The sequence below is a fragment of the Microtus pennsylvanicus genome, chromosome 12 (assembly GCF_037038515.1).
Source record: "Microtus pennsylvanicus isolate mMicPen1 chromosome 12, mMicPen1.hap1, whole genome shotgun sequence".
Classification (NCBI taxonomy): Eukaryota; Metazoa; Chordata; class Mammalia; order Rodentia; family Cricetidae; genus Microtus; species Microtus pennsylvanicus.
This window is the reverse complement of record NC_134590.1, coordinates 48413455-48436827: the sequence shown is the minus strand read 5'-3', so window position 1 is coordinate 48436827 and position 23373 is coordinate 48413455. Positions and strand designations below refer to the sequence as shown.

Below are 23373 nucleotides of genomic sequence, written 5' to 3'. Positions count from 1 at the left end.
GAGGGAGAGCTGCATAAATTATGTGCATATGCAAAACAGCACCTAAAAATGAACACATCAGGGCTCAGTGACTGGGTGGTTGGTCCACTCTGAGACTGTCAGGTAGGTCCAAAGGAAAATGGCTAACTGGGATCCCTTTAGCATCCTCAAGCCCATGCTGGCCTGCTGGCTTTCTTGGTGCCACAACTACCTGAGGTTCTTCTCACCTGATCCTCTACTCTAAGCTTCTCCAGCTCGTGAGCATCCCTTCCCCCAGCTACTCATTCCTATATGACCCAGTCACCTCTGCCAAGAGCTCTTCCAGTGCTCTCTTTAGCTTCCCTCTCTTGGCTGCCTTGGCTGGCACGCTCTTCCTCTTCCCCTCTCGCGCTCCCCTTCTCTTTCTCCTCACCTCTCCCAGCAAAGTTCAGTCTCAGGATCCTCTCTCTCCTCTGGACTTTTCCTTCATATCTACAATATAAACCCTCTTCTCAACCACACCTTGGAGCGGTCATGCTCTTAGTTCATACAACTGGTGCCAAAACACTCAGTTTATACAGAGACAGGGTCTCACTGTGCTGGCCTGGAACTCACTGTGCAGACTAGGTTGGCCTTGAACTCAAGAGACTTATTCACCTCTCCCTCCCAGGCGCTTAGATGGAAGGCATGCCTAGCAGGATTTTAGAGTTGGGAGAACATAAGGGCCATGCTAATTCAGCCAGCCTGACCCATATTTTACAAGAGAAATACAGAAGCCTCAGCTAGGGTGAGAGACTAGTACAAGTGGATGAGGCAGGCACAGAACGACTTTCTCCCCACCAGGACCTGAACACTCATAGTGTTCTGCACTCCTCACGTTCCTCCCAGACCAACCAATGGACTCCTGTTACAATGCAAGAGTAAGCAAGGAGCCTTGAGTGATGAGTACCAGACAAATGCTGCCTTGAGTGCTATACACTGAAAGCGTTCTTTATAAACCTTTAACTGGAGCATTTGTTCTGAGGTACTGGAAAGTCCGTGCAATGCCTCTCCTTTTCATTGTAGAGAGATAGTAAAACACCATTTGGTCATTTTTGCAATGGTCTCTTCCTATTCATTTCCTTAATGAATAAATTAACGTGTCTGCTTCAGGAAACCAAGAAGCACTAGGGGATGAAATTGAGGACAGTTGAATCAATGAGTGTGGCCAGTTCTATTTACAGGAAATATGCTCGACAAGGCCGGGGGCTTAATTTCTATCCTCAAACACAGGCTGCTGCTTCTTCTTCTTCTTTGTTTTTTAAAGTAACTGTAGAGCACCTACTATGGGTCAGATCCTGTGTTGGTTCCTAGATAAATTTAGGACGAGCCAAACTGATACAATTCTCACCTAGGGGAAAGTTAAGTATTCAGTGGCAGCTTAGAGTCCAGAGAAAAGGGAATGTAATTAGGCACTGTAGGATTACAGCAAGCCCTGATCGTGGGAGATGAGGGACGGTATCTCTAAACTGTTAGTGATGGTGCTGCCCATGTAAGCCAGAAGCAGTGGCATCAATAGGGAAGGAGCAAGAACAAAGAAGCTGTCTTCTGTCTGTGCACTGTGCTGATCCCAGGTTGATTACCTGAAAATACGCTTTCAAGGGCAGAGGAATGGCTGACACAAGCACATCACACCGCCAAGATGTGACTGTGTCAACAACACAGGGAGCAGCACTAGATAACACTTACTGAGACGTCAGTACAAGACGGCTGCTACCACTAAAACTCAGACACGGAGTCTTCGCGGCAATTCTTACAAACACTCAAATACCTTAAGCTAGTTCTCAGGACTGCCATGATGGATTTATCACCCACAGGCCATAACACAACATGACTGGGCCAAGCACGGCCTCTGTCTGTGTTAATAAATTTGTTCATCATGCAATAATCATCCAAACGTCCACCAGTAAGATTAAATGCAGACTTGACACCAACCCGATCTAACCATATAACCCCCATTCAAGGTACCATCACCTACCCTCTGTTCTTACTCTTCTATGTTCTCCAACTGCCTATCTTTGTTGAAAGTAGGTTACGTTCATCATTTTTATCATAATAAGAAGAGCTATCAGTGTGAGTATGACTTCTCAGCCTGTTTTTACCTAAGCCTCGCTGGCTGTGTTCTTCACTATTCACTGCAGGCCTAAGTTTCTCACTGTCTGTGACAGGCACTCATTCAGTTCCTCCCAGGTTCCTGCTACTGAATATAACGCTCCATGAATATTCATACCCACGTGTATACTCCCACCCACATGAGCAAGGTCATTAAATCTAAGAGTGAAACTGAGGGCTCCAGTGGTTTGCAAACCTTTTCCTTCCCTCACAGGATATGTCTCCTCACATTCAAACCAACAGCATACACAGGATCCTGGGATCCCCATGTCCATCAGTCATACCTGTGGATTAGATGTACGCTCTCGGACTGAGAGCAGAGAGAAGGAGCAGACAGGGCATGGCCAGAGCTATCTGGGAGAGAAGGGAGTATAGCAAAGGTGGGGAAGGAAAACCTTGCCACTATAAATGGGGCAGAGGAACTGAAATACCCTGGGGGAAGTAAGCAGGGCCAGGAGGCATGCATGGGGGCTTTGAAGTGTCTAACGGGTACTTGTGAATAAGGACTGAGGGGGTCTGGAGACCAACATGGCTTGGATATGCCACCATATGTATATGTCATTGGAGGATCGTGTGTCCCTTCTGCCAAAGACAAGGGAAATGATTCCTTTTGGCAGTCGGGAAACTGTTTCTTAAGTTCCTGAGGAATGCTGGCTTTTATTTAACCATGAGAAGTCCTTCTAGTCCATCTTGAGCTGATTTTTCTGGACATATGTCCTTCCTGAGACTTAACCTACTCATCTCCAGTGCCATGCCCGCACAGCTGCCATGCTGGTACAGAAAGCTCCATATTCAATGTTTTCTCTTACAGAGCTGCCTTGGTCATGGTGGGTTTTTGAGGGGGAAAGCTGGCCTTGAACTCACAGAGATCTGCCTGCCTCTACCTCCTCAGTGCTAGCATGAAAGGTATGAGCTGCTATGCCTAACTGGTCATATTGTCTTAAGACTGTAATAAGCAAGTAACCAAGACATCATGTCTGCATACTGGCATGAGACTGTTGTACATTAAGGTCATACTTAGTCTTTCCTAAACTTTCATGCCATTTCTAGTAATATGTGTGTGAATTATTTTGTTTTTTAACATAATAAAGTCACATCACCCAACAATTTAACTATCACCTCAATTTGCAGGGAATACGATAGACGCACTGACTATGGGAATCAGGACTTCAAACTGATATTTATATTCTATGTTCACAGCAGCTCTACAATAGCCAAGGGGTAGAAATGGTTCCTAAGTGTTTATAATAAATATAAAAAGGACCTAAAATGGAATATTATTCGACAATAATAAAGAAGGAAATTGTGTGATATTCAACAACATAAACTTTAAGGACATTATACAATGGTAAAACGTTACATAACCCTGGTAGTCAAAGACCATGAAGCGAAGGGCGGGAGGGGGGGACCAGACTGCTAGCTGTTGGAGCAACAAGAATACAGGAGCAGCTGTTGGGTGGGTACAGAGAGGTCACTCCCAGAGTTGCACGAAGCAGGAAGTTTCTGACAGAAGATGCAGGGGCAGTATTGCAGTACGGCACACCTGTGTACTATGCACTGGGGGCAGACTTCACATGCTGTGTTTTATGTCGCAATTTCAAAGCAGGCCAACAAACTGCCCCCACAACACAGACAACAAGTGGTAGAACTGAGACGCAAATCCACACAGTCTGACTCGTCATTATTCTTAGGTAAGCAGAGTACAAATAAAGAAATAAAACTACATTATCTCCTATTCCTACGTGGAGGAGGATAAGGTAACATACCTGAAGGGAAGAGGTAACAATGTAAATGCAAGAGTTGACTATTTAATTCTTTACATTTACCAAATTTAATGGGTTTCTTTGTGTTGCCCAATTCCTCTTGTTTTCATCAGTGGATTAAGCTATTTAAAATCTACAGTCAGAAAAAAAATGCCATTTATCTTTCTTACTCAAAGGGACTTTATAAACATTTAAATGAACCGTTAAGCACTGCAAAGGGTTTGACAGATAACAGGCAATTGCCAAGGACAGAAACAAGCTTTTAGAGCTAGTCATTAGGCTGGGAATAGGTACTCAAAACCTCAAGAACCTTGGAAGATTGCTTAGTGGGCACGCTTTAGGCCAGGCTGCAGGTAAAAAGACGTCTCCAGGGAAACAAGTTTTTTGTTTTACACTTAACGAAAGTTATTTTCTAGAATCATAATATTTTTCCACCCTAAAACCTTTCAAGTTTGACTTACTGCTTGACAGACGCTGGCATTTCTGGTCTGGGTTATTCCTCCCACGAAGACCACGCAGGTCAGGAAAATATGAAAACACAAGTTCACGAGCATGTGCCAGCTCTTGAGACTGATCCGAATCAAGCTGTTGGGAAAGAGAGCAATGTGAACAGCGGGTCTGTGACGCTGGCAGCAGGGCTCTGACAAGCACCGAGGGGTTAAGTCCAGCTGCACAACGGGGAACATGTAAACGCCTTAAATTTAAAAACCTTACTTACGAAACACATACTATAAATACAAATACAAACAATTTGAGGACCCATTTAACTTAATATTGTTTCTTAACACTTAGCTTTATGTATTAAAAAGACACTATGGCATCACAGTGCCCTCTACAGCTATGCAAATTCTCCCCGTTGGAAGATGGACAACTGGCACTAATGATGTCTAAGAAGACTGGATTATGTGCTCGGCTCTGCGGAGACGTCTGCAGTGTGCCCATGGGTTTGGGTCCTGACAGAGGAGGCTAGCACACACAGCCTAAATGCCCAATGCCTTTCCTCCTGGCCTTTTGTAATGAAATGTTGAAGTCTTTCTTTTTCTTTTCTTTTTTTTTTTTTAATACAACAAAATCACCTTTTGTTTCCAAAGCAAATGTCAAGAAATGCCAGGCATGTCCAGCTTAAATAGGAAAATACGTTCTAACAGAATCTTTTGTGAAGCGAGTTTCCTGTTTCACAAATCCTTTTAGTTCATTACTTCCAATCAGAAAGTAAGTTTCCATAGCCGTGACTCCAATGAACAGAATCCCAATCCTCTGCTAAAATGTCACCAACTTTCTTAAAAGTGCCATCTTTAAAGCTAGCACAGCATCGCTAAAGCTGTCAAAGACAAGTGCAGACAGTCTACGACCTAGAGAGACCTCTGCAGGGACCGTACAGATGACAGATCCACTCTCCTTCAGGCCCTCCTGGAGTAACCTGGAACAACCTGCACCCGCCACTCCAGCCTCCGACACACACACCTCTATTCTCTTCCAGGTACCTCAGCAAACTGGAAAGGGGATGATGTCTTCAACAGAGGAGAGAGGGAATGAGAAAATTCCTCAGGGCTGAAATTAGCTCTGGTGTCTCAGGTAGTAACTTTTCACATTCCAGATTGGCATGGAATGAAGACTAGTGTGCAGTCTGTGGTAAGGGCACCATTGGCGCCACAATACAGTCCCGCTATCCAAGTGCACAGATCTGCAATGGTCAGGCGCACTCTCTTACCTGTGGTGGTACATGTAACTGATGATAACGGCCAGGAGACATAAGAGGAGAATGATAGCCGTAGTATAAATCACAGGATGCAGGAGACTGGCCGCTGGGGTATACAGTTCTGACCCTGTCAGATCCTACGGGGACAAAAACAGTTTATAGACTGTTATGAATATTTAGCTACTAAACACGTTGTTGACTAAAACCTCTGGCCCTGACATCTATCTCTTTGTATCAATCCAAGGACGAATGTCCCTTGCTATACTTTTTTATTTTCCTTAGAAAGGAGGAGTTTATCTAGGCTCCCAGTTTCAGAGGACGAGAGTCCATTGTGGCTGGGAAGGCATGGCATGGCCATAGGAGCAGGCATCCGGCAGATCGCACTTCCTCTACACACAGAAAGCAGAGAAAAACAGTAGGCAGTGAGGAGAGGATATAAATGCTCAGTGCCTACCCCAGTGATGTACCCCCTCCACCAACGCTCTACCTCCTAAAAGTCCTATAACTTCCCGATAGAACATCCCCATTGTTTCAGTGTGTGGGTGCACCCCTCGCGGTCCTGAGTTCCATGTTCGTGCTCTCTCTCCTTCTGCTCCTGATTTAGACCTTGAGATTTCAGTCCTGTGCTCCAATTTGGGTCTCTGTCTCTGTCTCCTTTCATCGCTTGCTGAAGGTTAATATTCAGGAGGATGCCTATATGTTTTTCTTTGGGTTCTCCTTATTTAGCCGGGGTCTGGAAAAGCCTGGGATAAAACCGGACTCTCTGAACATAGCGGACAATGAGGACTACTGAGAACTCAAGAACAATGGCAATGGGTTTCTGATCCTACTGCACGCACTGGCTTTGTGGGAGCCTAGGCAGTTTGGATGCTCAACTTACTAGACCTGGATGGAGGTGGGGGTTCCTTGGACTTCCCACAGGGCAGGGAACCCTGATTGCTTTTCGGGCTGGGGGGAGACTTAATTGGGGGAGGGGGAGGGAAATGGGAGGCGGTGGCGGGGAAGAGACAGAAAACTTTAATAAATAAATAAAAAAAAACAAAAAAAAAGAGAAAAAAAAGAGTCATTTCTATGCATCTATTAAAAAATAGATGAATAAACATTCATTAATCAAAAAAAAAAAAAGTCCTATAACTTCCAAACAATGCCATCAACAAGGTATCCAGGGCTCAAATACATAAACTTAGGAAGCCACTACTCATTCAAACCACCACGCCATCTATGGTTCCTATCTTATGGACTTGTGATGTTCGGCCAGTCACTGTGCTTAAAAAAAACAGGACAAATATTGCACACACTAAGTAACCTTTGGTAACTAACAGAAAGAATACACAATGGTATCCCATAAGATTTTAATGATGCTTTTATTATGAAACACATTAACCAGCTTCCTGAAACAGTGACCAAAACAGCTAAGATAAATCATCTTACAAAGAGAAAAGTTTTCTCTGTCTAATGATTTCCGCCCTAACCACTTGCTTCTCTATTGGGCATAGGGTAGCATATCATAGTAGAAGTACTCCGTAGATAAAAGGTGCTCGCCTAATGTGGGCTAGGGTACAAAGGGGACATGAGGATCCTAACGTCCTTCACAGGGGCCCTTCAGTCACCTATTGGCCTCCCTGCTCCAACCCACTCTTCACCAGTTCTTTCATCTAGAGTGGACAAGCTACTAACCCAAACCCTACAAGGTAGACATTTGGGGGACAGTTCATACATGTACACAATGTATCCTGATCATATCCACACATGTACGCAATGTATCCTGATCATATCCACACATGTACACAATGTGTCCTGATCATATCCACACCCTAACCTGTCTAGCAAACTCCCCCACCCACCGTCTCCACCAACACAGTTCTTTCCCAAGTTTATATCCTTTAAAAAGAATAACCTGCAGAGTCCAACAGTCATGTTCAACACTGGACTATGTCCTTACTTGTGCTCCATCTTGAGCAGGGTCCCATAGGACGTGATCGCATAAAAGTATAGACTCCACCCTCCCTAACACCTTTTACCACTTAACACTCTCACAGCCACCAGCTGAGACAACATGCCAGATGACAGTGTCTCCAAAACAACAAAAACATCAGACATTAGGTTCAAGTTCCAAAACCAAAAACAGACCAGATACCAGATACAATGCAAGATGTGATTTCTGCCCTTGCAGGTTATAGCCACAGGGGGAGAAAAACAGAGTCAGTCACCAATGGCAACAAGCCACTTCTCTCTCTCTCTCTCTCTCTCTCTCTCTCTCTCTCTCTCTCTCTCTCTCTCTCTCTCTCTCTCTCTCTCACACACACACACACACACACACACACGTTTTAAGCATAATACGGACATTCTCTTACTCATAAAGAACAGGCATCATAACCCTGCCTCTCTCAGACAAGACACCTGCACCCTTGGCCGTATGCAGCAGGGGGTCAATCTGTAGACCCAGCAGGTCTCCCTACTACATTCTCCTTCCACAATGAATTCCTGGGAGTACGAAATGGTGGCTGGATGTAGGAAGGCGTTAATAGTGATGTGTCCGTAATCAGAAAGCTCTTGACAATATCTAAAGGAAGAAAAGCTATATGGAAAAGGATGGGACAGTGGACAAATACTCAAGACAAATGGACGGTATCCTCAGAGTAGGAAGGGAGGGGGTATCCTTAACAGAGCAGGAAGGGAAGGGGCATCACCAGCAGAGCATTAGGGGCTACCCTCAACAGAGCAGGAAGGGGAGGGGTGAACATCTTCAGCAGAGCAGGGAGCAAAGGCAGGGACACCCTGAATAGGGCAGGGAGAGAAAGAGCAAATTCTCTACAGATGAGGTGGAAGCTAAGAATAGAAAGCTGTAGCTTTAACAAGACAGTATCAGATCATCTTAAACCCAACATCTTAACAACAGAGAAGTTAATGTCAACAACAAAACAGCTAATGGAAAGCTACAGGGGAAACAAAGGAAACTGAGTTCCAACCTTAGAATTCACTGCACCATGACAAGCTCCCGCAGGCGACTCCTCCATTTAGCTGACATCCATGAACTGAAGGCTCACCACAGACAGGCACAGTGCTGGGCAGATATGCAGCCAAAAGACAGCAGTCACTGGCCTCAGAGCACACGGGGTGAACTTGGTAGACAGAAGGAAACAGACAGACACATGGCCAGTCTCTGGCCTCAGAGCACACGGGGTGAACTTGGTAGACAGAAGGAAACAGACAGACGCATGGCCAGTCTCTGGCCTCAGAGCACACGGGGTGAACTTGGTAGACAGAAGGAAACAGACAGACGCATGGCCAGTCTCTGGCCTCAGAGCACACGGGGTGAACTTGGTAGACAGAAGGAAACAGACAGACGCATGGCCAGTCTCTGGCCTCAGAGCACACGGGGTGAACTTGGTAGACAGAAGGAAACAGACAGATGCATCGCCAGTCTCTGGCCTCAGAGCACACGGGGTGAACTTGGTAGACAGAAGGAAACAGACAGACGCATGGCCAGTCTCTGGCCTCAGAGCACACGGGGTGAACTTGGTAGACAGAAGGAAACAGACAGACGCATGGCCAGTCTCTGGCCTCAGAGCACACGGGGTGAACTTGGTAGACAGAAGGAAACAGACAGACGCATGGCCAGTCTCTGGCCTCAGAGCACACGGGGTGAACTTGGTAGACAGAAGGAAACAGACAGACGCATGGCCAGTCTCTGGCCTCAGAGCACACAGGGTGAACTTGGTAGACAGAAGGAAACAGACAGACGCATGGCCAGTCTCTGGCCTCAGAGCACACAGGGTGAACTTGGTAGACAGAAGGAAACAGACAGACGCATGGCCAGTCTCTGGCCTCAGAGCACACAGGGTGAACTTGGTAGACAGAAGGAAACAGACAGACGCATGGCCAGTCTCTGGCCTCAGAGCACACGGGGTGAACTTGGTAGACAGAAGGAAACAGACAGACGCATGGCCAGTCTCTGGCCTCAGAGCACACAGGGTGAACTTGGTACACAGAAGGAAATAGAGGCCTGACCCATTAGCCTACAGCGTACACTTGTAAGGGGCCCACAATATGGGTCTACAGAGTAGGGACTCAAAAATGATGCCGAGAGAGGGAGACTCTTTAAAGTATGGGTAATGAACATCAGTTAGATGCCCTGAAAAACAGATATGACCGCCACTCAGTTTCTAGGAGAAGCAGCCATACCGGCATAGAAGTTACAGCTAGGGATAGACTTTCAGTATCTTGACAGAGCCACCACACTCTGTTCAGGCACTGGTGGCTTCTGGGTCTACTGAGCAACTGTAGGAATTGGGGCTGTTTTCTCCTATAAGACAGAGAGACACCATCATCTCACAGGGCACAGGGATGGACTGAAGAAGGATACGCAAAGATACCTCTCACAGTCCTGGGCAGAGCATCATACATGGTCTCAGAAGCAGGTAATAGCTACAGAATCTAAAAGTACCAGATTTTGCTCACGAAAGAAAACTGAGGAACAGCGAATGCTAGAACCTCTGCTCCACCACGGTGGATGTTGCTCAGGAACCTGTCCAAATGCAAAGAAAATCCAGTGGAGAGGAGACCCAGAAGAATGTTCAGCGGGCAAACAGTAAATACGTCAGGATGTGCAGGGTGTGCTGTAGGTACTTCCTAACTATTCAGCACAGAATCATCCAAACCATAAAATCACCCTTAGATTTGCAGCATTTAGGGGGAAGGCAGAGGGAGCAGCATTCTGGATTGAGTATTGTTAGACAATATAAGAATCAGAGGCCACTTTAAAGGTTAGGTTAGTAGGAGAGGAAAAAAGACAAAGATCAACAAGCAAAAGAGAAATATGAGTGAAGTTATTATAAATTACATGTTACAGTAATACAGACTGTAAAAAAAAATATGCTAAATACAATGCATAAAACCAGCACTAAAAGGAGAAAAAGCAAAACTATCATTCCGGTTAATAACACCGTTACAGAGGACTGAAACCCTTGAGCTTGGATCAATACTATTTCCATGTGTGATATGCCCACCCCCAACCACCACGGTTGCTACTCAGCTCGTAGAAGCCCCATTTCTTTTCTCCCACCTTTCTAACATGGGGTGCCCTGGGCAAGAAGTGACTGGGCTCACATTCCAACTCGGCAAGCACGGTACCGCTTTGCGCATCCGCTCTCTCCCCCATCGTTACATTGGAAAGGGTTCTCTTTGTGTGTAGCCGCAGCTTATATACTTTAAAAGCTGTGTGCAGTCCACGCAAAACTGTTGTACTGACAATGGGCATTCGGTTACTGAGTAGAAGTTGATCTTGATGAATCGTATGTTTACTTTTGATTGGCTATACATCCTCAGGAGTGGAGGCCAGGACTGTAACCCACATTACGGTACTCAGTTTCAGTATTAATGTCCACAGCTGACCAAATCATTGCTACCAGTTTCGTTTCAGATGTTGGGATGTTTCTCAGTTGTTCCTTGTCCTTGTAACCACTGGTATCATCAGTCTTTACTGGCAGTGGTTTCACTCAGTCTGTGTCTTGTACTACAGGGCTGTAGTTCTCTATACTCTGGTGACTGAGATCTTGAGCCTGTGTATGGATTCTTACGGACAGCTGGCGAAGGCAGAGCCCAGCCTGAGTGTGCCTGGGCATTATGAGAGGAACAAGGAAGTGGCACTGGTCCTTACAACTAGAACCGTGGTTCTCAACCTTCCTAATGTTGCAACCATTTAATACAGTTCCTCATGTTGGCATGACCCCTCACCATACAATTATTTTCATTACTATTTTGTAACTGTCATTTTGCTACTGTTATGAATCACAATGTAAATATCTAATATGCAGGACATGTGACAGGAGACCCCCGTGAAAGGGTCATTCAATCCCCAAAGGGGTCATGACCCACAGGTTGAGAACTGATGATCTAGATGATGCCAGTAACAAAAGCATAGCAGGTTTAGTGAGCACTTTGCCCTCGCAACTATTACTGAATGAGCTACTAAGGTCCTACATAGTGTCTTCTCGTATTTGCTCCTATTGCCCAGTGCTCCTTTGATTCTTTCTAACCCCACCGGCTAGTTCTGACATCAACCCAGCAATCCTAACTTCCGCTGATTTTTCCCCCTCAGGCTCTGGACAGCTTCTCCATAACTAAGTGTACCAGGCTGATGAAAACCAACCAGGCTACCATCTACTCTAGACAGAGCAGCAAAAACATGTTTGCATCTCACTCTTTAAAGCACAGTTCTCAAATGGGATCATAAAAAGGAAGCACATGGCTTATCTCCCAAGAGAGAAGGGCATTTAGACTTCACATGAGGACGTAAGAGAACAGCGTGGAAGGAAGGCAGGATGGCATTTATGGCTCAATGAAAGTTTACAAGAAAACAAGCAACTTTAAGGCATTACCTCTATCTTAATTGATACTAATTACTCTAGGAGAGGTCTAATTTTCTGTTGTAGTTCAGACAATGGACCCAAAGGCTTCACGCATGCTACATAAGCACGCAGAGATATGCCTACAGCCTTAAGCAGGTTTGATTCTCTTACACGCCTGTATGATGGATGAAGATGCAACTCTGAATTTTCCACCCTCTACTGTAACTTTACAACTTTGTCAGCAATCCATGATGCGTTTCCATTTTCTGCCTCTAGGTGGCAGTTACATCTCATAAAACAAGATACCAGAAAATAGGGGGGGAAAGATCTTAGCAGTCTTTGAAAAACTGTTTTTACATTTTCTAAAAGATTAAAAGTCTGAAAGATAAAAGAATAGCTTATTCCTTCTAGAAAAGGATTATACTAATTTAAATAGTTTAGAAGAACAGTTAGGAAGTTCAAAAATAGAAGCTTTCAACTCGTATTAGATTAAACAAAAACAAAAGTTCCACATAGTGCAGTATCACAGTGAAGCTTAAAAATGCAGTATTTTTTTGTGTTTCACTTATTTTGCTCAACTTCTGATTAATACTATATACATTTCAGACAACCTTGTATTTCCTGCTGTTTCTCCTTCAAACGTTATCCTCAAGATGTGAGTGGAAGAAAAAAAATTTAAGCCCAAACCAGTCACGATGCAAAATTGTGAAACCAAGTCTCAACTGACACACCTACCACACAACTCTTGCTACCTGGGATCATCGAGGAAGAAGAGATGGAAAATATTTTAAGAGTCAAAAAAAACCAGGGAGCGTGCTGGGAGATTGTGTGTCTTGGCAATGTCAGAAGCTCCATCCACAAAGTCTCACCAGCATGGAGGCCCAAACATGAGCTGAACCAGGAGGTCACCAACACAGCAACTAATGTGAAGGGGAAGGAAAGGCACCAAGTCCCAACTTGACGCACAAACTGCAGGCAACTACGGAATGCTGCAAGGTGGGGAAATAATCTTCTCCAGAGAAGAGCATACCAATAGGTTGGCTATCCAGTACCAAATGGTCAGCCCTTAAAACATACACACAAGTAACACTATACAGCCCGAGCAGGTTGTATTTATGTATTTAGAAGCGTGTATGCATGCACACATACACAAACAACAATAATTAAGGGAAAAGAAGTTGCAAATTTGAAAGAAAGCAGGAAGAGGTATACAAAAGTATTTGAAGGAATGATAGGATTGCATTAAAATCTAAAAAAAAAAATGGAGTTGGCTCAAACTTTAATTAATGCCAATCCAGGGAAGAGGGGATTACTTTTTGCTTAGGTATCTTGCATGCATATGGGCGGGGGGAGTTGAATGCTATATGGCGTGAGGAGGGGTCAAAGGATAACTGGAGCCAGTTCTTTTCTTCCACCATGGATGAGCTCCTAAGCTTGGCAACAGTCACTTTATCCACTGAGCCAGCCCACAGGCCCATTACTGCTTTAAGTAAAAGACAGTTACAAAACAGTGAAATGTGAACTTAGAGAAACCAGACACCTCATGAGGAATATCATTAGCTAACAACACTAACTTAAAACAAAAGAGGATAAATATAATAATAATAATAAAAGTTAGTTCTAAAGATACACACCCAGCCACCAAAGGTCCCAAGAGTAGGCACGCTGGAGTACAGGTATGTTGGATATGGTTCAAGTGTATTCTTTACAGCTGTGGGCAAAGACTCATGTGCCACTGACAAGACAACCCTATCCATCTTGCGGCCTCATCTGCCAGCGAAGCAGGAAAGGCATTAAAAGAAAGGAAAATGAAGGAAACACTGAGGAAGATTATTATAATCTGGGCTTGCCCTAAGACCATTTCTAGTGGTAGTTGGTACCATACTAAAAAAAAAAATTCAGCAAATATAAAATAAACCATGTTTCAAGATCACTTATACTTGGATAAAACACTGTCTAGATACCAGATTCACAGTTGGCGCTAAATAAAACAGGGAAACCTTGTTCATTTCTGAGCTATGTCTCTCAGACCAGCAGTGATTCCTTGTCTGCTCTACACACACAACCAAGATGTTAGCACCATGTAACAACTGCGAAATAGCTACAGCAGCAACTAAGAGGAGTCATTTCAGCGGGACGTGCTCAGGAGGGAGAAGACCAAAGCAAGCACCTCGGCTTTTAAGAGACCTGATCCCATGCATTAAGAGAAACTAACTTTACAAAAACTAACGGGCAACAGCAATGGTGAATAGTGGGCAGAATAGGGCTGAGTGCCAATCAAAGTGAAGACCCTGCTTCGATACCGTTCATGCAGTCACAAAAGTCAAAGTCATTACCTTCAGTCCAATGTTCGTCCTCAACTCAAAAGGTCAGGACTATTGGTGTGTGGTCAGAAAGCCAGGAACAGGCGAAGCTGTACAGCAATCTTTTGATACCCACAGTGCATCCTTTGGCAAATGAATTGCCCTAAGTCGACAACGTTGAACTGCATAAACAAACCCAAAGTATCTCCATATTTTAAGGTCAGAGCCTAGCTAATCTGATTCCTTACAGGGCTCACCAGCGCATCCCCCACAAAACAAGGTCTCGTTCATTTCACTTGGTACTAACTCAATTTCCCTTGAAATCCAGAATCACCTCTCCCATAATTAAGGGAGCCATTTATGTTAAGTTAAAAAGTAAATTCTGCATCTGAGCTTAATTATGCATAGAGAACCATTAGAATATTTAGTATTTATGCATCAAGCTAACAACGGCCACACCATTAGCACAGCGTAGTTGCCCAGGGAGCCGCACTGAATGGTGGTGATGTTCTCATCCGAGTAGAGTATACAGCACCCGTCTGACTTCCAGCCTCCTTGTCCGTTCAGCAAATCAAAGTCCCACTGCGCGGCAACAGCATCTGCTCCGTGCGCGATTCGTCGCAGCGTCACATTAACAGGGATGTGCTGGGTATCCACGGTCACGCCATCTGGAGAAAATGGGGAAGCACGGTATTTCTCAAACCAACTTCATAAACAATCAGATGCCAACTTACACACCGACGGGCACTCTGCAAGATCTTTTCTCACCAGTGACTCGTTAACACAACAGCGAACAAAAATAAGCTTTTGAAAGGAAGAGCCACCAATAAAGCCATGGTGCCCCAGCAACTGTCGGCGACCATCTGCCACACAGACCTATTTTTGTGAGGATCACAGGGGTCACGACTGTCCGCCGCTTGCCATCATCGGCCAACTTGGTGGAGTTTCCAGTGGCTGGGAAAAGCTTCCCGTTGCGGAATGCAATGAGTTGAAGCTTATAGAGCGAGTCATCGGTTGCTCTGACTTCTCGCTTTTGTTTCGGTGAGAAAAGGGAAGAAGGAAGCTGAATGGAGGCCTCCATGATGGTATTCTGAGAACAAAAAGACAAAAAAAAAAAAAACCAAAACCATGGTTCAGCATATGAGTATATCAAAACATAAACGATGTCAGGAAGCCGTGAAAATGTTCAAGTTATATGCTAAACATTCTAAAGGTGTATATAAAAAATTAACATTTAAAACAACTGGCAAGTTCAACAAAAAAAAAAAAGTCTGAGCAACATAGTATGGCTTAGAACAAAAACATAATACACAGAAAAATCCAAGGAATTCATCCAAGCGTTTAAGAATAAGAAAATTGCTAATGTTCCTATGACAGCACACACAGCCCCAGCAGAGAGCATTCAACAGACCAAGGACTTCAGAGGTCACTCACCTTTACAATGGTCACGAGCAATTAGGAGGGACAAACACAGCCAGGTTCACACAACAAAAGAACAGAATTTTAGAAAGAAAATAGGAGTTTACATTCAACACACTCTTATTTCAGCATCCGTTTCCTAGAGACTAAGAAACTGGTGCTCGAAAAAACAGAAAAAAACTCAAAGTGTTGATGGCCGCAGAACGCACTTGATCTCAGCCAAAGAGCAAAGAGGCTCTTTCTGTGTTTGCTGCACATTTTAAGTTGCTCAACAAAAACAATGAGTTCTATACATTCAAGAGCTAACAGTTAACTAACTTGAAAATATTTACTAATTGGAGAATTTATGACAAAGTCATTTTCTTGGCCGCCAACCACTTTTCCCTCAAAGCCAATCTTCAGGGCACCGCACGATTTTTTTCTTGAAGGACAGAGGTAACTCTTTTACTTTAATAACACTTTGGTTCTGAGCTATCTAGAGAAGACTGTACCAAATCCTAAGTCCCCACATAGTTGTCCTGCCATGCTTGCAGCAACACGATCTCCACAGCAGGAGTCCTCTGCTCTCTACACTCCTCATGCTGGGCAAACAGGGCCCTAACCACCATGCCCCGCAATTCTGTCGCCTGACAAACTCTTGAATCTATCCATTCGACTTCCTATTAACACGGCAATTCTGTTGACAATGGGAAAGGCACATCAGAGCACATGGCTAGAGGCCAAGAGAAAGACTTTACACGAGGTTGGAGCAGCATGCTCTTTGGTGGCAGTCATCCTGCTAGCCTCCTAGGTGCTTTCCCCTCTTCTGAAGAGCGTGCACACCTGTGTCACACAACTAAAGCCTGCAGCTTCCACACATGCCTCATGCCTCACCCTCTGCTCATTAGCTAGACAGGAAAGAATTGGGGCTGCAAATAACATTATTCATTTTTTATCGCCTATAGACTACTTCCTGTCACTTTCATTCACTGAAAATAGCTCAGTTAATACATTTAACCAAGTCAACATGGCATGCTTACTGAAAAACTTTCAAGGTTCTACTGAAGCAAATGACTGACTTTATAATGGCTTAAGTGCTCTGCTTACAATGAAGGCACAGCAGATATCTGACAATCATCTGTTGGGTGTTGAGAAATTTACATATTGCTTTAAAATTAAAGATATCATGAAAAATATCTGTGAGAATTATTGTCTAAGAAAAACCATGCAAAGATTTCTACTGCTCTTAAAACTATAGGATGAAACAAATCTCCTCCCCAGAGCTCAGGGAATCCCGCGGAGAAGAGGAGGCAGAAAGAGTATGAGAGCCTGAGGGGACAGAGGACATCAAGAGATCAAGGCCATCTAAATCAACCCAGCAAGGCTCACAGGAGCTCACAGAGACCAATATGGGTCTGTATTGGGTCCTCTGCAGAATTATTTTAACTATTAGCTTAATACTTTTAAGGGACTCCTAAGCTTGAGAGGGGTCTCTGACTCTTGTGTCTGCTCTTGGGAGTCTTTTCGTCCTGTTGGGATGTCCTGACCAACTTCCATATGATGGTTGTTATCTCTTAGGAATCTGTTCTTTTCTAATGAAAGAAAGAAAGTTGATTGGGGGGTTGAAGGAGCTGGGAGGTATAGAGGGAGGGGTAACCATAATCAGGATATATTGTATGAGAAAAGAACCTATTTTCAATAAAAGGGGAAAAATGAAAAAATATAAGATGACATAAAAACAAGGTTTACTATAAATCCACTTATTTATTAACCTAGTAAATTTCTATAAAATACATAAATTTATCTTGAGTCTATAAGAAGGTACCTAAAGATGAAAATCAAAACATCAATAAATTAGAAGTTTATAATTCTACATAATGAACATCTATTCAAAGTAAATAATTACAAAATTCATACAATAATCTTACTAAAGAACTCATATTATTTGAAGGTATATAGAGCTCTCCAGGAAGGTATTAGTAACAATAAACCAAACTGAATTTTAAAACATCAGAACTAACATTTCCTAAATGAAAGTTGAAAAGGGGAAATAAAGTACCTTGATATTAAGGTGAAAAACGTCAAATCCTAAGCTTGTAAAACTAATCAAAAACAATAAATAAAAGGTCCATAGCAAGAACTACAGACCCAGGGCCATTACGTACTCAGAGCTGCTAAACTCCCTCTCAAGCCCAATAAAGAATATTACCAAATAATTATCACAGGTTCCCTGGGATGAGACAGAGAACCCTGGGGTGCTGATAAGATGGATTGCAGCCGTATCAATAATGTCCAGCATTTATAGTAAGGATGTAAAACGATGCTGCCCTCCTTTAAAAGCAGTGTTGCTCACTACTGTTAAGAAGGCTATAAATCTAATTTTAGAAATCACTGAAGAACATTTAGTTTGTTACACTTGTCATGACTGTACCTTTTGTCTGCTGGCCTGAAGGCAGGAAGCACAGTTTATAATTTCAATTAATCATGTGTGGGTTTTAAAAATGTGTGGATTACAGTAACGAGGAAGACAATACACATACAAATTACAGCTAATAAACCAGAAATGTCTCTTAAGAAGCTTTGAGAAGTGCACGATTTTGGCTTCTTGTTATCATTGTTGGAAGATCCTCACAGAGGACAGAGGCAAACGTGTTTTAGGTGGCTGCTTCATGCTCGGGAGACAAAGTAACACTGCTCACTTTCTTCCAACTTCTGCATCTCAACTTCTGAGCATGCCCAGTGACCTCTATAAAAAAGGATGGGCATGAGAAGCTCCACCACAGCCTGCAGAGCTGGGTGTTATGGTTCTTTTTCCTCTAGGAGTGGGAGGACAGTCGTCAGGGACCAGTAAGAAAGAAAGTGGCGACTTAACAATAAGACAGAACCTCGTGTTGTAATATCTGTAGTTCTGTTTTCACTATTAATTTTAATACAAAAACAGGTAAAACATATGAAAGGCATGCTATCATGTGCCTTTTGATATCAAGAGGCATGACAGACATTAACTCAAACATGAAAGCACTTTGGATGGATGTCAGCATCTCATGAGAGAATACTGGCTTCATCCAGGAGTAAAATTCAAATTTTAAGTAATAACAAATTTTCCTAATGTTTATAAATTTCTAACACTAAAATATGAGTGAGTCAAAACCACTGAATTAAAAACAATGAAAATACCAACTTACTCATGCATGCCTCTCTATTTACACATGTAACTGTAAAATGGCATGTCCTAACATATTTTCTTTCTGTGGATGACTGGGGGGTAAGGGGTGCCTTTAGAACTCAAATTGACTTTAACCATTCAATGGTTATTAAAGAATAGGTTACTTTGTGCTGGGCCCCATGTAGAACCCAAGGGTATCATGTCCTTGCTTTCAAACACTCAAAATTTAGAATAAGCGAGAGGTGACAGCTGCCCCGACTAAGAATAAAACTAACATTGAGAAAGCACTGTTGTGAATGCCAACATATTTACCTCCTTTCATCTTTTCAAACCTTTCCAGTTTGGTACCATGTCATGAGCCCCTGTCAACAGCATGGAACTGACAGTTGGAGAGGCTACGACACTGGCCTTCATTTATGCAACTGGTCAGCAGGGAACGAGAAGACAAACCCAGGCTACCTAGCTGCAGAGACCACACTCTTAAAGACGGTGCATGACCTCTGAGAACCAGCTCACTATCAGAAGTCTGCCAACTCCTCCAGCAAAGGGACAAAGCAGCTGGGTAATTCTGTCTGAAGAAAGAAATGCAGTGTGCAATGGAACTCCAGGGGGAGGCCCAGCGTGTCCTCCAAGCAGGGAAGAGCTAAGCACACAACAAAGAGCTGAATCAAGGTAGGAAGAATGGAGGAGTCTGATACTGCTGTGGGAAACGGAGAGGTCTTTTGCTGGGATAATGACCCGGTGTCTGAGATGAGAGACATGAAGGATGTTCAAGGAAAACTGGGCTTCTGTTCAGTTATAAAGAGTCAACACTTAGTTACAGTGCAGCTAACTCAAAACACTGACTTCTGGCATCCCTCAGTAGGTTATTGGGAATGGACTCTGCTCCAGCCTATGAACAAATCTAGATTATGGTAACAACAGCAAAAGGGACCAGTGGGGAAGGTAGGTAATACAACAGCCTTGGGTGTAACATATAGCAGTGAATTTCAGGCACCTGGAAGTCTTATCCTGGAGCCCACTGGGACCAGACTTCAATTTCAACCTAGAGAAGCTGATCTGCCTGACATGATGATTCTTATAGCTCCACACATAACCATGACAACAAGCAATGAGTACTGTCTTCAAAGCGTGATGGGGAGAAACCAAGGACCCAGGTAGGATATGAAAAGACAGTGTTAGCTGAGACTTCTTGCAGGTGACATTTGGTCTTGGTTTTAACGTGTAATAAAGAGCTGGAAAGGTGGGAAGCGGCAAGGAATTCCAGCAGAAGCATTAGCCTAAGTCTGGCCTCAAAGAGGTCAAGTGATTAGGAAACAAACCAAGGGAAGTCTGTCATCCCTAGACAGAGAGGAGAAGCAGTAACAAAGGATATAGAACAGGAGAGCTGAGGGCAAAGACACAAGTCAATGGCAGACTCGTCCAGAGAGTTGCTGTTCTTATATGGAGTGCATAAGGTCAATTTTGCACTGAGGTAGATTTGGGGGCAACACCACATAGACATCACAGGCACTGACACCAGCCACTCGAAACAGAAAGTTCTACATGAGCCGCCCAGCAGAAACATCACAGGGCCAGGTGGCATTCAAGAGTGGTGGCAGCTGCTACATGGCAGAAAAGCATCTCAAAACTGTACTAACTAGCAGGGCAATGATGGTACACAGGATCAGTGTTCAGTGGCCCAGATAAGCGAAGGACTTTAAGGGCTGTACAGTGGTCTTGTAAATACAGGCAGCTCCTAAAACTTAGGATGACTTCTTCACTTATGAATTTTGACAAAGAAATACACTTGTCGCCAACCATTCCTTGGCCTTTAGTCTAGTAATTGGTAGTGCCATGCCTTCTTGTAACACTGGGAGGCAGCAGCAAGCACACGTCCCCAAAGGACCATGATGTCACACATGACATCCAGACCACATGTGCTGTTCATCTAGAATATACAGTAACTCAAGCAAACCCCTACATTCTCCACAGCACTATTTGAAGCAAAAATCATTTTATCAGGACAAGTCCACACTATAAGCCAGGAGAATCTGCATGGGAAGACTAAATCTAGCTAGGGTGAGGGCAGGCAGGGATGCACGCACACACACGCAACACACACACACACACACACAAAATCTGTAAGAAGCAAACAAGTCAGACAGACACCTTCTGCTAGGTAAAGGTTCTTTTGTTCAGGTTCAACTCATTTGTTAGTCTGCCCACACTAAAGAGGGATGCAGTCAATGACTGGATGATCAAGGAGTCTAGTTAGTATATTAAAAGCACATTTTAAACCATGAATAGAAGGAGTAAAACAACTGCCCAGAATAAATGTTTTGGGGAGCAGAGAATCCTGTGTTTCAGTGAAAAGCTGAAGTGCATTTCTCACTACTGACATCCAACCACCTAATTCTGGATCACGAAGAACATGTTCCTTCCTTCTCTTCACCGGAACCACCCATGAAATGGAAATAATGACACGGAGTGCCTTGTTCTCTAGCCACAGGATGAACTTAAAGGAGAATGGTCTGAAATGGGCAGATTGCTGTCTTCACCTGAAGCGCTCACTGCTAGCGAACACTCTCCTGACACAGGGCCAGGCTGTGAAGCTGGGGATACAGAGAGTGGCATCATTTCTCTCCCTTTCTACCAACTCTAAGACAACAATTGAGTCCTCCTCGAAACACATGCCTATCTCTCAAGGGCTCTACCTACTGCTGTCTCAAAATCTCTTCACAGTCTCTTTTTTAGCCAATAAAAGATGTGGTAAGGTAAGTGGAGGTACACTCGCAGGTGGCAGGCGGGGGTAACACATACTATCATCAGGCCGAGTAGTAGATTCACCTGGCCAGTTTTCCTCTGAGCACAGCACATGGAGGAAACGCACGGCACCATCAGAGGTTCGCGCCCATTTCAGATTATATTGGACAGCTACAGTATTTCTACATCCAATGCATTTGCTTTCCTTATGAAGGGCACCAGGGTAAACCATGAGGAAGTACATTAATTATCCATTCTCTGATTGGATACATAGCAGGAACCTTCCATGTACCATAGCACCTCTGTGATCAACTTTTCTGCAGGCATTAAAAACTCTTTCCCACACCATCTAGGGAAAGACAGAAACAAGGCTCCCTGTAACTAAAAGTCACAGAGAACACAACGGAGCAAAGAAGGAGACACGTGGGTTCATCAAGGGCTGCCACTCTGCCGCTAGAGTTCTTTGCTTCGATGTAGCTGAGGCAAACTCCGAAAGTCAGGAAATAAGCTTTTCTTTTCACTACTCAAACAACAACAAAGCACTTTTAAAATATATATACATCACAGATTTGGATTTTTGAAAAATACATGTCATATATTTGCACTTCTTTGCCAAAAATCTTGACACACATCATGACTGCCTAAACAGCCAGCTTCAAGGCTGACTTCTGTAGATACCGTAAGCACACTGCCAGGATCCCACAATAATTGTAAGGCTGCATGAAAATGCTTTAATGATTTAAAATCAAAAAAGGAAAACCTTTATGTGATAAAAAAGATTTCAATATGTAGTATTAATAAATCTGCCATGGCAATCAGAAAAACAGCAGTTTTTGATATTTCCAGATGGCAAAAGGTTGGGTGAAGGCAAAAATGTATAGGACCAGTGATGTCTTCTAGTTCTACTCCTGTCAAGAGTTTCCTTTAAAACAGCGACACAATATTCCAAATATTCTCACCACCACCCCCTAAACATAAAACAAAACAAACCCCTTAAGGAGATTTCTGTGTAAAGGCAAAGACTGTGTTTAAATCTAAGCACAGACAATTTTAAACATGCAGTGAGCACAGCACACCTTCAGTGCCAGGCTTGAGAACGTGCTAGAAACATTGCACTTGAAGCTCAGCTGCTTGTCCAGGTTTCCATCAGGGTCCCGTCGTCCATAATCAGAGAGGCCTGTGCGGTCGGAGGCAGCCACTTTCTGGAACACTGAGCAGGTCATCCCTGTGAAGCCAGCAGCCTTGATGACGTAAGCTTCCAGAGCAATATTTGGTGAATACTGCAAAAGTCAATCAAATAAGAGTTGGAAAATTTAGAATAAGGGGGGTTTCAAAGATTTCACGCAAACACTTTCTCTGTCTGTCTGTCTGTCTGTCACTCTCTCACAGATATACATACACACACACTCTCTCACACAGAATAGTCTCTTCACAGACACACAACACACACTCTCAGACACACTCTCACATAGATACACAATACACACTGTCTCTCATACCCACACATACACAACACACATTCACAGACATTACATGCAGACACTCTCACATAGACGCACAATACACATTCTTACAGACCCACACATGCATGCAGACAAGACACACACTCACACACACACACAACACATACTCTCAGACACGCACGCATGCATACAGGCACACACACACATACACAACACACTCTCTCAGACTCACAGACCCCCCCCACACACACACACACAGTAACACTCACATTTGTTAAAGAAGAGAAGGAGAACACTGAATCTGGGAGAAAAGTGGGAGAGGCAAATGTAGAAAGGGTTGGAGGGAAAAGGAGGGACTTATTTAATATTTAATTATA

General features: G+C 43.7%; 1 protein-coding gene across 1 annotated transcript in view; it reads right to left on the bottom strand.

Annotated features, from left to right (window-relative positions):
- Positions 1–23373, bottom strand: part of Adgra3 (adhesion G protein-coupled receptor A3) — a 106429-nt gene that overhangs the window by 11334 nt on the left and 71722 nt on the right. Inside the window, exons 12-16 of the mRNA XM_075943566.1 lie at positions 22610–22813; positions 15101–15314; positions 14684–14892; positions 5584–5708; positions 4334–4457 (exon numbers count right to left, since the gene is read on the bottom strand). Coding sequence (XP_075799681.1) covers positions 4334–4457; positions 5584–5708; positions 14684–14892; positions 15101–15314; positions 22610–22813 — 876 coding nt within the window. The remainder of the gene's footprint in view (positions 1–4333; positions 4458–5583; positions 5709–14683; positions 14893–15100; positions 15315–22609; positions 22814–23373) is intronic.